Below are 14,418 nucleotides of genomic sequence, written 5' to 3' on the forward strand. Positions count from 1 at the left end.
GCCCCCTGCCCAGTGCTCTCTTCCTGCCCAATGTCCCAGAGACACTTGCATCTGAGGACCCAGGAGGGGACGCACTCTGGGAGGCTGAAACAGGCAGTGGGCACTCCTCCAGGGCTTGACACAGGTGATCTGCAGACGAGGACCTGCTGCCGTCTCATTCCCTGACATCCAGGGAACAGCTTCCTGGCATAGCCCTCCTACCTCCCGGCCCTGAGAGTTGGTCCCAGCTGCTAAAGGGGCCGCTTTCTGGGGTCTTCTCCTTCCCTTTAGGGTTCTGATGAGACTCTTTTCACCCCCAGCAGGCCTGGCATCAAACACAACACAGGAATGATGACACGGCTGAAAAAGCAAATCCACTTTATTTACAACGATCCGTTGGTGACACATAGATCTTTGGGCTTTTTGTGACCTTGTTGACAGACGCCTGGGCAAGGGGCCCACTCCCTCTGCTGGGGAAACGCACCCTCCTTCCTCACCCTGCTTTGAGAACCCAGCTGCTGGCAGGTCCCTCCTGCTCTGACAAGCCTCCACTTGGGGCCATCCCACCTACATCCACTTTCTGGGTGGCCAGTGTCCCCCAACCCCCTGCCAAAGGTTCTCCTTACCTCCTCTGGAGGCCCTGTCTTGGTCCTGGTTGTGGGGCACCTAGTGGGGAACCACACACATCTGTCTGCAGAGAGATGGGGTGGATGAGGAGTCCTGTGGGGATGCCAGGTGCGGGCACAGGCTTGGTGCAAAGAGCCGTTACCGGCCTCATCTGTTGTTTGGGTTGGTAGAACCATCCCAGTCTTCGCCAGAGGAGGAACAGTGAAGTCCCAGAAGCTCTCCAGGGGGTAGAGAGGCCGGGCATAGGGCCTGCGAAGTTTTCCTTTTGTGTAGACAGCAGACTCAGTTCCCATCTTGGGGCTTGGGGCTGGCCTCAATCCCCGGAGTCACTATTCTTCCCCTACAAGAACGCCTCACCTGGGTCGTCCTCATCCCAGGGAGAAAGGCTAGACTGCCAAGGGCAGGGCCACTGCCTCCACCTGGCCAAGGTCCAAGGCCACCCTGGCTGGGTTTCTGGAAACTTCTCCCCCTTTATCTTGAGAGGATTTTTTTTTTTTTTTTTGGTCTATCAAAGAGACTTGGTGTAAAGCGTAGGAGGCAATTCCACAATGGAGGGCGCCCAGAAACTCCGGATTGGGTGTGTGTGTGTGTGGTGGGGCAGGTGAACCTTGGCTACTCCTCCCCCCAACTTGTCCCCAAATAATCAAGGGCAAGTCAGGCGTCACCCTGAGGCAGGATGAGGCGCAGAACAGACAACGGAGACCACGAGGGAGGCAAGGGCCAGGGGCCAGGGAGGAGCCAAGCGGGTAGGGCCGGGGTTGGAGGCTGTGTCTGGCCGGCCGGGCCTGGGGCCGGGAGTCCTGCCGGGTCCGCTCTCAGCGCGCCTGGCCCGCCCGCTCCCTCAGGCCGGCCTTCCAGCGGCGGGGCTGTGCGGGCGGCGGAGGCGCCGGGGCGCCCCGCAGGCTGCACGTCCTCAGCTCCCGGGTCAGGCTGAGCACCTCGGACCGCTCGGGCTGGGGGGCCCCCTCCTGGCGCTCCTCCGTGTCCTGGTCCTCCTCCTCGTCCTCCTCCTGGATACTGCTGAGGCGCGGCACCCCACGGCCGCGCTCGGCGGGGGGCGGCCGGTAGGCGCACTTGGCGTTGAGCTGCCGGCGGAGCGGCGCGCGGGGCACCGAGGCGGCGGCGCCCCCGGCGCGGAGGTGCTGCTGGCGCACGTGGCGCGCGTCGCTCTGGCGCTGCAGGCGCTTGAAGTCGCTGAAGGCCGCCAGCGCGGTCTGGCGGAGCAGGCGGGCCAGGGCGCGCGCCTTGTGCGCCCGCGCCAGCAGCACGGCGTGGCAGCGCAGCACCACGGCCTTGTGGCGCGCCTGGTGGCGGTAGACCCAGGCGAAGACGCGCGGGTGGCGCCCGTCCGCCGCGCAGTAGGTGATGCGCGGCAGCAGGTAGGTGTGCGCCGGCCGGCGGCCCCCGGGTCCCCCCGCGGCGCTGCGCTCGCACGGCTGCATGCGGATGCCGTGTGGCCCCAGCGTCAGCTTCATCTTGGTGCCCCCGCCCGGCCCGCAGCGCGCCCAGATCTTGCTCACGGCGTCGTCGGTGCAGCCCTCGCCCTTGGCGTGCAGGGTGACGGCGTTGCCCAGGTACCACACGGTGTAGGTCGGGTCCTCCCTGTTGAGCTCCACTTTCTGCCGCCGGCTGCGGAACACGCGGCCCAGGCGCTCCAGCGGCCAGTCGGGCAGCAGGTCCGGGCAGGAGCGTAGGAAGCTGGAGAGCAGCGACGTGTAGGTGAGCCCAGGGCTCAGGCTCTTCGCCTTGCACTTGGCCTCATCCTCCACCAGCACGAATTTGTTCCGTCTCCAGGGCAGCATCGCGGCGGCGGCCGAAGGGGCTGGGGTCGCCGGAAGCTCACGGGCGTCCTGCCCAGCGGCCGGGGTCGGGGAGGGCGCCAAGTCCACGGCTCGGGAGTCGCCAAAGAAGCTGGGCGGCGCCCGAGACGGTAGGTGCCCGGAGATGGCCAGTGCCAAACAGGGCTGGCTTCGCAGATGCCCGGTGCCCAGCCGGGCTGGCAGCCGAGATGCTCGGGCGGTGGCCGAGCGTCCGGGAGCGGCTTCCCCCGGGACTCGCTCAGCCGTCCGGGAAGCTGGGAGGGGTAGGGGCTGGGCGTGGTGGAGGCGCCCCCAGGCCTGAGCAGGGTGGATCCCGCGGTCCCCGAAGCTTCAATCTGAGGGCTCCGCAGCTGGGGCTGGCGGCTGCTGCTCCGCGGGGTAGACGGAGCGCGACTGCGGTGGGGACTCCTCAGGCTAGCGGCTCCACCTCCCAGGGCTGCCTGCATCACCGGGCGGGACCACTAGCTTTCTCGTCCCCTCCCCTCGCCCTCCTCTCTCTCCTCCCCCTCGCAAGCTAGCGCTGCTCCCAGCCCGAGACCCAGCACAGGCGCGCTAGAGCGGATTTAATCATTATTACTGGAGCGGTGGGGGTGGGAGGGGCGGGTAAGGAGTAGGAACCGCCTGCAGCGTAGGGAGGGCTTTGCCAATGCAGATTTCTCTGGCCTCCCCGGTGGTCTCCAGGCTCCCAGAGCCGCACTAGCGACCCCCTCCTCTCTTTCTAGGATTCCCCCTGCCGCTCAGCACAGCGTGTCCTGACCCCCAGGCCTCAGAGTGGTTTTGGGTGGGTTCCTGATGGGGCGGCCTGGCTCCCTTTCCTCCTGTCTGCACAGCAGAAAGCCAGCTGAGGTGGCCGGAGCGGTGCAGTGGAAAAGTACTGTCGCCTGGGGAAGCTCTCTCCCCGGTTCTTCCAAGGTCGTGGGCCAGGCGCTCCGTCTGAGCTGCGGGGCCCAGTCACTGCTCCAGTGGCCGCTAGTGCCCCTCGCTTGGCACGAAGCAGGGAGGGCATCCTTTGAGGGTGGAGGAAACTTCCAGAGCATTTTGGGGGCCTGGGGGCACAGCAGATGAAAAGCTCCTTCTTTCTGGCCAAAGGACCGCCTCTGGGTTCTCCAGAGGATTAAAAAGAGAAAACTGACGGTGACTTCGTCCAGCCTCGCCCCGCACCCCTGAGGGTTTGCATTGGGTGTCCCATTTGACCCTCGGGACAGCCCAGGTCAATTAAGTGACTTGGCCAAGATCACAAGGCTGCTAGGAGGTGGAACTAGGGCCCACTCAGGCTTGTGTGGCCCATGAGCGGGCCCTGACTCTTCTGCATCCATAGGCTGCTTGTGGATGGGGCATTTTCCATCCCCCGCCCCGTGGGGGCTCTTTCTAGGGAGGGGTTCTAATGTGCTGGGAAAGAGACAGTTGTCCCTGAGTGTGGGGTCATGCCTCCCCTTTCAGGATTTAAGACACAAGCTCCCTAGACTCCCAGGTCTGCTCTGATGGGGGCCCAGGAGCTACCACAGGGGGCTCTCACCTGAGCCCTTTCCTTGGCTCCAGAACAGGTCATCTGGGGAGTCCTCAGGTCAGACATGAGCCTAGACTTTTGGGCCTGGCCAGACCGAAGCAAGTCCTCGGAGAGTGGGGGCAGTGATGTGCTTCCCAGTGGGGGCAACATTCCGGGTAGAGGGCAGGAGTAGTGAGTGGCTGAGTTCAGAATCCTGAGGGGAATAAAAGCAAAAGATCCACAACAAGGCTGCATTTCTGCATGCTCCTAAAATGACATGCAAATAAAGAACAAGAAATTACTTAGAATTACAGAATCTTAGCTTTGGAGGGGCCTCACAGATTTCTGGCCTATTGCAGCCTTAATTTATTTTATTTACAATGTGGAAATGTCTTTACTGCCTTTGGCTGATTATAAAAGTAATCCGTGCTTGTGGTATGGTAAAAATTGCACCGGAAGGACATGGAAGTCTCCTTCTGTTCTCACCCCGGAGATGTAGACGTGACCTCATTTCCCCACAAGAGAACAGGCTCTGAGAAGCCCAGGGATCATTTGAGTGCTTTTCATGGTGCCAGATTAGCCCCTGGGATCTAATGAAGACATTAACTCAACCAGCCCCCTTTTTAGAATGGACTTTGGTGGTTTTTGACCTGAGGGACATTAAAAAATCCTGCTGTCTCCTGCCTTGGGTCTCCTAAGTAAACCCTCTGGACCTTACTGCCTTGGGGCTCCCCTCCCCCAAAATGGCAGGGGGCTGGTGGAAGTGGCCAACAGCAAAGTCTCAATTTGCAAGGCTGAGATGCCCCCAAGCCTTTGTCCAAGGCTAGCCTCCTGGCGTTGCTGGGGTTAACACATAAAGACACAGGACAAATTTGTTCCAGATAAACAACAATTGTTAGTATAAGTATATCTCTGGTATTGCACGCATTCTACCTGGTAACAAAGCCTTCTGCCTACCAGAGAATAAGAAAGAGCACGGAGCCACAGACAGGTGGCTTGCTCACCTAGACCTGGTCCTGTGCTGTTCCCATTGCTTTTGGAGAATCCTCTCTGGGGGGTGAGGACCCAGGACCGTGTGAGATCGAAGTATACAAAAGTTTGTTTTTATGTTAAGTCCTTGGACCTCAAAGCAGTATTGGACATGGTTAGCCCTTGTTAACCAATCACCTGGGCTTCCTTGGCAGGGATTCCCATTCTCCCTCCCACCCCAGGACCACTCCTCCCTTCAGAGGCTCCTCCATGCATCCCCAGGCTTGGCCTTCTGTTCTTCTTCCTCCAAACTTGTTTCTTGAGACTCTCAAGTTTAGAGGACTCAACTGCTCTCCCAGCTTCCATCGTCCTATTTCCTTAGCGGGCACACTTCAAGGCCCAACTTTGAATGTTTACATAGTCATAATAATTAAACACTGAATAATGAGGCCCCAACAACAAAATATTCTAACTGAACTGGGAGGGAGGATGCAAAGTGTGTTTGCTGGGAGTAGATAAAAGGGCATTAAATCTTCATGTTCCATAGCAGGGAGGCAATAGGTCATGTCTTAAAAAGTGGGACATTTGAATTAGAAGTGTTATTTAAGAACACATATGACAGAAGTGCCATCTGAAATGTGTAAAAGAATTGTCTTTGGAGGCCCAGAGGAGTTGACCTGCCCTCCTCACCCTCCCCACACCTCTCCACTCTCCCCACCCTCTCCACCCTCCCCATCCTGTCAAAAAAAAAAAAAAAGAAAAAAAAGAATTGTCTTTGGAAATGAGAATTGAGACTGGAGAAGGGTGGGGCAGGGGATTAATGTATTTTATTTATTTATTTTTTAAAAATATTTTTATTGATTTCAGAGAGGAAGGGAGAGGGCGAGATAGAAGCATCAATGATGAGAGAGAATCATTGATAGGCTGCCTCCTACACACCCCTCACTGGGGATCGAGACCAAACCCGGGCACGTGCCCTTGACCGGTATCGAGCTTGGCACCCTTCAGTCCTCAGGCTGACACTCTATCCACTGAGCCAAACCAGCTAGGGCGGATTAATGTATTTTAAATTGTGTCTCCTATAAACCAGCTGTGTGACTTTTTAAACTAATACAAAAAATAAAATAAATAAATAAAATAAACTAATACAAATTCCACTGCATGCCAATCTATGAAGTAGTGATGGCTGAGGCAAAGTTGGGAGCTTTTTTCAAGGACAACTTGTTTACTTTTCCAGAAGTATGTAATCAAAGAAACCAAAAGCTTCCTTGCAGACCTATCACTAATTCATCTCCCAACTGTCAGCCTGGTCGAACACACCGGGTGATCTTTAGGTCTCCGTGTTTCTTAGAGACGCACCCCTCCTGGAGGCCTCCTCTCTCTGCTTAGATCTGGACTACTCTGTAGACCTGTGTGGCTATTGTCCTGGGACTTTGCTCTGCTACCATCCTAGGAATTTCCTCTGCCTTTTTCCTGGGCTGGATCCAGTTTTCTGGATCCCTTGCCCCACCCCCTCCACGCCGCCCTGATTTATTTCCTTGTTTTGGCAGAGCATATAGTCCAGTAGCTTTGACTGATGGTTCTGCTGGGTGTAGAATTCTGGATTGGAAATAAATTTCCCTCAGGTTTCTGAGGACATGATTGACTGCTGCTGTTGAAAAGTCAAATGACATTCAGATACCTAATCATGTATGTGTGAGCCAATTTTTCTCTCTGGCAGTTTCTAAAATTTTCCAGAGGTCTAAAGTTTCATAATGATGTGCATATACTCTGAGCACTTGGTGGGTCTTTTGGTCTGTAAATCAATATCTTTTAATCTGGAAATCAATTTTGGGGACATTTCTTTGGGCTAATGTCCTCCACTCTTCTGGATTTGTTTATTTTCTAATTTAGTTGGATATTGGGCCTCTTGGATTGAGACTCTCATTTTTCAAAATGTTCTTTCCAATTTTTCATTTAAAAAAAGTTTTGTTCTATTTTCTGGGCCATTACCTCAACTTAACCTTCCAACTTTTCTATTAGATTTTTTCATATCTCTTCTCATAATTTTTCACTTCTAAGAGCAATTTCTTGTTCCTTTTTTATAGCATCCTATTCTTGTTCATGGGCATAATATTATCTCTAAGAATGTTACTTATAATTGCTTTGAATGTAATTGTGATAAAATACACACATAAAGTTTACCACCTTAATTATTCTTCAGTGTATTCTTAAGTTCATATTAAGTATATTCAATTGTTGTACAACCCATCTTCAGAACTTTTTCTCTTGTAAAATCAAAATTCTGCATCCATTAAACAATAACTCCCAATTTCTCCCTGTTCCTTGTTCCTGGCAACCACTATTCAACCCTCTGTCTCTATGAATTTAACCATGTAGATACCTCATATAAGTGGGACCATAGAGTATTTGTCCTTTTATTACTGGCTTATTTCACTTATGACTGGCATGATGTCCTCAGTGTTTCTCCATGCTGTAGCATATGTCAGAATTTCCTTCCTTCTTAAGGACGAATAATATTCCATTGTATGTATAGAACACATTTTGTTTATCCACTCAGCCGCTGATGGACACTTGGGCGGCTTCCACCTTTTGGCTATTGTGAATAATGCTGCGATGACTCTGATTTCAATTGTTTTTTGATATGTAACCAGAAGTGGAATTACTGGATCATATGGTAATTCTATTTTATATTTTTTGAGGAGCCACCATACTGTTTTTCATAGCTGCTGCGTTATTTTACATTGCACAAGAGTTCCCATTTCCGTATACCCTTGCCAGCACTTGTTATTTTGTTTGGTTGGTTTTTTTATAGTAACTATTCTGAGGGTTGTGATTGTGGTTTTGGTTTGCATTTCCCTAATTAGTGATGTTACACATTTTTTTACAAATATATATATTTTTTAAAATTGGTTTCAGAGAGGGAGATAGGAACACCAATGATGAGAGAGAATCATGGATCTGCCGACTCCTGCACGCCCCTCACTGGGGATCAAGCCCACAACCCGGGCATGTGCCCTGACTGGGAATCGAACCGTGACCTCCTGGTTCATAGGTTGATGCTCAGCCACTGAGCCAGGCCTGCCAGGCTCTTGCACATTTTTTAAATGTGCTTGTTGGCTATTTGTATACCTTCTTTAGAAAGAAGGGCCATTTAAGTCCTTTGCCCATTTTTAGATTGGGCTATTGCTTTTTTGTTGTCGTTGAATTGTAAGAGTTCTTTCTTTATTTTATTTTATTTTATTTTATTTTTTTAAGAGGAAGGGCAGTACTTTATTTTATTTATTTATTTATTTATTTATTTTCCAATTTTTTTTATTAAGGTATTATATGTGTACATATCTTACCATTGCCCCCCCCCACTCCCATATATGCCCTCACCCCCCAGAGTTTTGCGTCCATTGGTTATGTTTATATGCATGCATACAAGTCCTTTGATTGATCTCTTATCTTCCCCACCTCTCCCTAACCTTCCTGCTGTAATTTGACAGACTGTTTGATGCTTTACTGCCTCTGTATCTATCTTTTTGTTCAAGTTTATAATGTTCTTTATTATCCATAAATGAGTGAGATCATGTGGTATTTTTCTTTCATTGACTGGCTTATTTCACTCAGCATAATGTTCTGTAAGAGTTCTTTATATATTCTGAATGTTAACAATTTATCAGATTTATGATTTGCAAATATTTTGTCCTGTTCCTTATGTTGCCTTTTTTATTCTGTTGATTGTGTCCTTTGATGCACAGAAGTTTTCAATTTTTTAAAAATTTTATTGTTTAAAGTATTACAAATAGTAGTACATATATCTCCTTTTTTTCCCCATTGACCTTCCCCCAGCCTCCCCTACCCCCTGGCACATGCCCTCACCCCCCCCCCCCACAGTGTCTTGTGTCCATTAGTTGTGCTTATATGCATGCATACAAGTCCTTCGGTTGATCTCTTTCCCCCCCCTCCCCAACACTCCCCAGCCTTCCCGCTGTAATTTGACAGTCTGTTCAATGCTTCTCTGCCTCTGTATCCATCTTTTTATTCATCAGGTTATAATGTTCTTTATTTTCCATAAATGAGTGAGATCATGTGGTATTTTTATTTCATTGCCTGGCTTATTTCACTTAGCATAATGCTCTCCAGTTCCATCCATGCTGCTGCAAATGGTAAGAATTCCTTCTTTTTTATAGCAGCGTAGTATTCCATTGTGTAGATGTACCACAGAAGTTTTCAATTTTGATGTGGTCCAATTTATCTATTTCTACTTTTGTTGTCTGCATTTTGGTCAAATTCAAGAAATCCCTGCCAAATCCAATGTCATGAAGATTTCTCCCATATTTTATTCCCTAAGAGTTTATAGTTTTGGGACTTACTTTTATGTCTTTGATCCATTTTGGATTAATTTTGGTGCATGGTGTAAGGTAAGGGTACACCATCATTCTTTTGCATGTGACACTGTATTTATTGAAAAGACAGTCTCTTCCCTAATGAGTGGTTTGGGCACCTTGTCAAAAATCACTCACCTTAGCTAGTTTTGCTCAGTGGATAGAGCGTTGGCCTGTGGACCAAAGGGTCCCGGGTTTGATTCTGGTCAAGGGCATGTACCTTGGTTGCAGGCTCCTCTCTGCCCCGACCTTGGCCAGGGCGTGTGCAGGAGGCAACCAATTGATGTGTTTTTCTCACATCGATGTTTCTCTCTGTCTTTCCCTTTCTCTTCCTCTCTCTCTGAAAGGTCAGTTAAAAAATATCCTCTGGTGAGAATTAACAACAACAACAAAAATCATCTGATCATATATGCAAGCACATGTTTCTGTCTCTATTCTATCCCATTGGTTTGTATGTCTTTTTATGTCACTACCACACTGTTTTGATTACTGTAGCATTGTAATAAGTTTTGAAACCAGGAAGTATGAGAACGCCATCTTTGTTCTTTCTCAAGATTATTTTGGCTACTCAGGGTCCCTTTAGATGCCATCTGAATTTTGGGATGGATTTTTCTATTTGTGCAAAAAATGCCATTAAAATTTGGATAGGGTTGCATTAAATCTGTAGATGACTTTGGGTAGTACTGACATCTTAAGAAAATGAAGTCTTCCAATCCATGAACACAGATGTCTTGCCGTCTATTTGTGGCTTCTTTACTTTCTTTCAGCAACATTTTGTAGTTTTCAGTGTATAAATCTTTTGCCTAGACTGCAACTCGTGGGAGACCCTATGCTGCTCCCAAATTCCCGACTTACCAAAACTGTGAGATAATAAATATTTATTGTTGTCTTAAGTCACAAAGCTTTAGGAGAATTTGTACTAGGTAACTAATAGGGTCTCTAATCTGTCACCCTGGCCCCCAAAGCTCTGTATGACCAGCCTTCTGTGCTAGCCTCCTTCCAGGTCCTCTAACTACTGAGCACCTTCCCGCCTCAGGTCCTTTGCACATGCTGTTCCCTCTGGTCCCCACCCTTCCTCTTCCAGCCTACTCATCTTTCAGGCTAATGCTTAAATGTCCCTGCTCTAGGGAAATAGTTCCCTGGCCTCTCCTGGCTTCCCTGGGTTCTGCCCTTCACAGCAGTGATCAGAAGTTAATTCCTACATATTTTATTCTTTTGATGCTATTGTAAATGAAATTGTTTTCTTTGTGGAATTTTAAACTATAGTTGTCTTTAAAAACCCTCTTAAGTTTTATGCATTCCTTGGCTCCCTGAGTTCCTTCTTCCGGTTTTTAATTTTTTTAAATAATTAATTTTAAAAAATGTGGATTTTGACTTTCATGTTTACAGTTTCCCCCTGACATCTGGTAACCATTGTGTCTGAGAGGTACAGGAGTTGATTGGGGGTTGGGGGGCGGTTGGGGTCTTGCTATGTGGGGATCTCATTAGTTATCTCATGTAACTTAATCCTGACAAAGACTCTCCTTGATCAGATTTTAGCCAGGCTTCTCTGAACTAATCCCATCCCAGCCAGTCCTGCATTGCCCAGTTCCAGCAATAATCTTGTTAAGTCAGTTTAACTCCCAACCCTGAAGATCTGATCAAACTCTTCACCCCTCCTGCCCCTCCTCCGCCTGATATTTGATCATCCCGGCCTGCCTTCAGCAGGACTCCTGTAAACTCAGAATCCCTCCTACCCCTGATGTTCCCACTTAGTATTTTTCCACACAGACTCCCCTCTGCGCCTTGGCTGTAAATCCCTACTTGTGCCTGCTGTATTCGGAGCTGAGCCCTGTTCTATTTTTTTAAAATATATTTTTATCATTTTCAGAAGGGAAGGGAAAGAGAGGTCGAACCGGCAACCCGGGCATGTGCCCTGATGGAGAGTGGAACGCCCAACCACTGTGCCACGCCAAATGCGGTCTTTCCCTGCCTCTTGCCATAGTTTCTGGTTAAATGTGCTTTTACCATTTTACCTGCTGTTCTGCTCTGATTTTTCTTTAACGACCCTCAGATGTCTGTGGGTATTTTCTTTTGGGCTGGCCCGCGTCTCCAGGGAGAACTAGAGCCTTCTGCCCACGGGGCCGGGGCCCTGCACATCTGGCTGCCAACATTCCGGGAGTGGATGGAGCTGAGACCTCTGTCTCACTGATTGGTGCGCAGGCTGCCAGTCAAACCGCGCTCAACATGGTGCCTCCCTCCACGCCCGCTGTGCCTGGGCTCCTCAGTCCAGAGGTATTTCGGGTCAATTTCCCCAGAGAGCAAAGCTTCGGTGTTTTGGTGCAAGGGGCGGGGTGGGGATCTCCGTGCTGCTCGGGAGAGGGAGGGGACCTGGGGTCTCACTGCTAGCTTTCACCCGATCCTCGCACCCTTACAACCAGAGCTGTCTGGAGCCTGGAACCCCTGGGTTCCCCGGGGCTTCCAGCATTGTGCTGTGGTTTGATTCTTGTTGGGTTTCCATCTTTTCCACTCTACCGAGCTTGTCACCCCTTGTCCATGTGCCTGTCACCCTCCAAAATGTTGGCACCTCTCGGCTGCTGTCATCACCTCTTTCTTTTCCCTGCCATTTATGCCACTTTTATTCCTTCGTTATCATTTTCGTGAGGCTTGGGGAAGGAATGCGGAGTTTGTCTTTAATTTTCCACGTCTAACCGGAATCTCGCCTCAGTGCTTTTCTGATGCTTGATAATTGTGCTCAAGATTCATACATCACAGTCACATGGTCTCATGATCATTTCCTGGGAATGTAAAGGTACCTCAGTGCATATCAATTGATTGATTCATGCATGTTTTTAATGCATTTAAGCAGTAATTTTTTTCTGCCAAATGAAGTTGGACTAATCTGCAATAGTCCCTTTGGGTTTGAACAGTCTGCCATCTTAGGGACCATTTCATTAAGTGGGTGCTGAGTTCAATACCAGACCCAGTGAGCCTCACCCCCTGGGATTCATGCCTGTGAGCAGTGCCCTCCCACCCTGAGTCGCGCCGACCTAAGTAATGAATAAGATACTGTGAACACGAAGTTGTGTGAGCTGTGAGGCTAGGCCATGCAGGACACCGTGGCTTCTGCCTTGGTCTCTCTTGGGTCACTCACCATGGGGAACCAGCTACCATATCATGAGGACACTCAGCGGCCCAATGGAGAGGTCGAGTGTCAGGGGATGGAGGCCTCCCACCAACAGCCAGCACCAGGCTATCATGCACGTGAGGGAGGCGGACTCTCCAGCCCCAGAGTCATCTATTGAAGCCTTTACATGACCATGGCCCCAGCTTATACCTAGACTGCAACCTCGTGGGAGACCCTAAGCTGCTCCCAAATGCCCGACTTACCAAAACTGTGAGATAATAAATACTTATTGTTGTCTTAAGTCACAAAGCTTTAGGAGAATTTGTACTAGGTAACTAATATGGTCTCTAATCTGTCGCCCTGGCCCCCAAAGCTCTGTATGACCAGCCCCCTGTGCTAACCTCCTTCCAGGTCCTCTAACTACTGAGCACCTTCCTGCCTCAGGTCCTTTGCACATGCTGTTCCCTCTGGTCCCCACCCTTCCTCTTCCAGCCTACTCATCTTTCAGGCTAATGCTTAAATGTCCCTGCTCTAGGGAAATAGTTCCCTGACCTCTCCTGGCTTCCCTGGGTTCTGCCCTTCACAGCAGTGATCAGATTTGTAACCAATTCATTATTTGTGCAACCCTTTACTTAATGCCTGTCTCCTCTTCTCCTAAGACTGCGAGCACTCTGAGGGAGGGGTTGCATCTATCTTTTACACTGTCGACTCAACGTGCCCTGGACAACAGCTGGAACTTAGTAGGTGTGTAGCTGAATGAGGTGTGTCCCCACCATCTGACTCCATCTTCATCCTTTCCACTGCAGGAAAGACAGCTCAGAGCAAATCCCTGATTGAGGGCAGGCCAGTACATTATTCTTAAAGGACAGCACATACACATTTATTTTTATGTATTTTTTAAAGTCTCACTTCCGACAGTGACTCATTTTGTGACCTTGGGCTGCCTGACTTTCCTCTCTGAAAAATGTAGGTAGCAATTGGTATGATGCTTCTCTTGAAGGCTGGGAACTGTTTCTTTTAGAGAGATTTTGGCAAGGTTTTCAATGCTCTCACAGTACAATTTTCTTAATCCCCAGGTGGTTGTAAGTGATTATATAGGTGATGAATAGAAATGAACTATGATTGATCGTGTGGCTGTATCTCAGTTATAGGTGTGTGCGTATGCCTTTTGGTGCTAGATTGGTATACTTTGTGTGTGCATATTTTTAAAAGAAGAGTCTCTGCTTTAGAATGCTCATGAACATCCAAAAATTCTGCTGCAGATTTGTTTGAAGCTGTATTTATTTCTAATTCACTTGGCTCTGTTCATTTCTAACGATAACAAACCGATATTTACTTAAAGCTTGCTATGTGCCAGGCATTATGCAAAACCTTTTCCTCTCTTGTAGCCAGTCCTCACAATTACCTTTGCAAAGAAGGAACTATTAATTCTTATTTTACAGATGGGGGAACTGAGATGAGGCTCAGAGAGGTTCAATGACTTCCCTAAGGCCGCTCAGCTAGTAACTGGCGGAGCAGTCACTGAAGTCAGTCTGGCATGCTCTTAACTGCTGGAAAAAATGCTTATTCATGACTAAGGAATAAAGAAAAAGAGGAATGTGACAAAAACGACGATTCATTCTGAAGCATATTAAGCATCAAGGAGACTTCAGAATAGCATCAGTCTACCATCAGATGAGCAGTTCCTGAGTGGTCTGACTGCAGGAGCTGCTCAAAGGTGATGGATGGAGATGTTCCTTTCAGTGCGCCTGTGTTTGAGAGATAAGCTCCTGGGGCATCCATCAAATCACAGCCTAGCTCAGAGCAAAACCCTGTTCGCATAACAAGCAGAACAGGCTAACCGGAGGCCAGTGCGAGGATCCGCTGGGTCTCAGGAACGGGACAGGTCAGAGGAGATAGCGGCAGCCCACCAGGCGGTGAGCCAGAGCAGCTGGGATCGGAGACAGGGCCAGAGGAGGGGGTTTCCAGGTGGGCTCCCTTTCGTACTGACTCTGATGCCCACATGAATCCCTTTACTCGAGTCCCTAATGTGACCACGTGTGGTTGGTTACTCTTCAT

General features: G+C 49.5%; 1 protein-coding gene across 1 annotated transcript; it reads right to left on the bottom strand.

Moving 5' to 3' along the window:
• Window positions 1-268: 268 nt before the first annotated feature.
• Window positions 269-2,800, bottom strand: FAM43B (family with sequence similarity 43 member B). Its single transcript, XM_079778409.1, has 2 exons — window positions 606-2,800; window positions 269-304 (listed from the first exon to the last, which is right to left on the bottom strand). Exon 1 carries the CDS (start codon window positions 2,406-2,408, stop codon window positions 1,422-1,424), a length of 987 nt encoding a protein of 328 aa, XP_079634535.1. The 5' UTR covers window positions 2,409-2,800; the 3' UTR covers window positions 269-304; window positions 606-1,421.
• Window positions 2,801-14,418: the final 11,618 nt, after the last annotated feature.

This window comes from Cnephaeus nilssonii (genome assembly GCF_951640355.1).
Source record: "Cnephaeus nilssonii genome assembly, chromosome: 7".
Lineage (NCBI taxonomy): Eukaryota > Metazoa > Chordata > Mammalia > Chiroptera > Vespertilionidae > Cnephaeus > Cnephaeus nilssonii.

Coding starts and splice junctions, on each gene's coding strand:
- FAM43B (XM_079778409.1), bottom strand. CDS start 2,408: ATGCTGCCCTGGAGACGGAACAAATTCGTGCTGGTGGAGGATGAGGCC.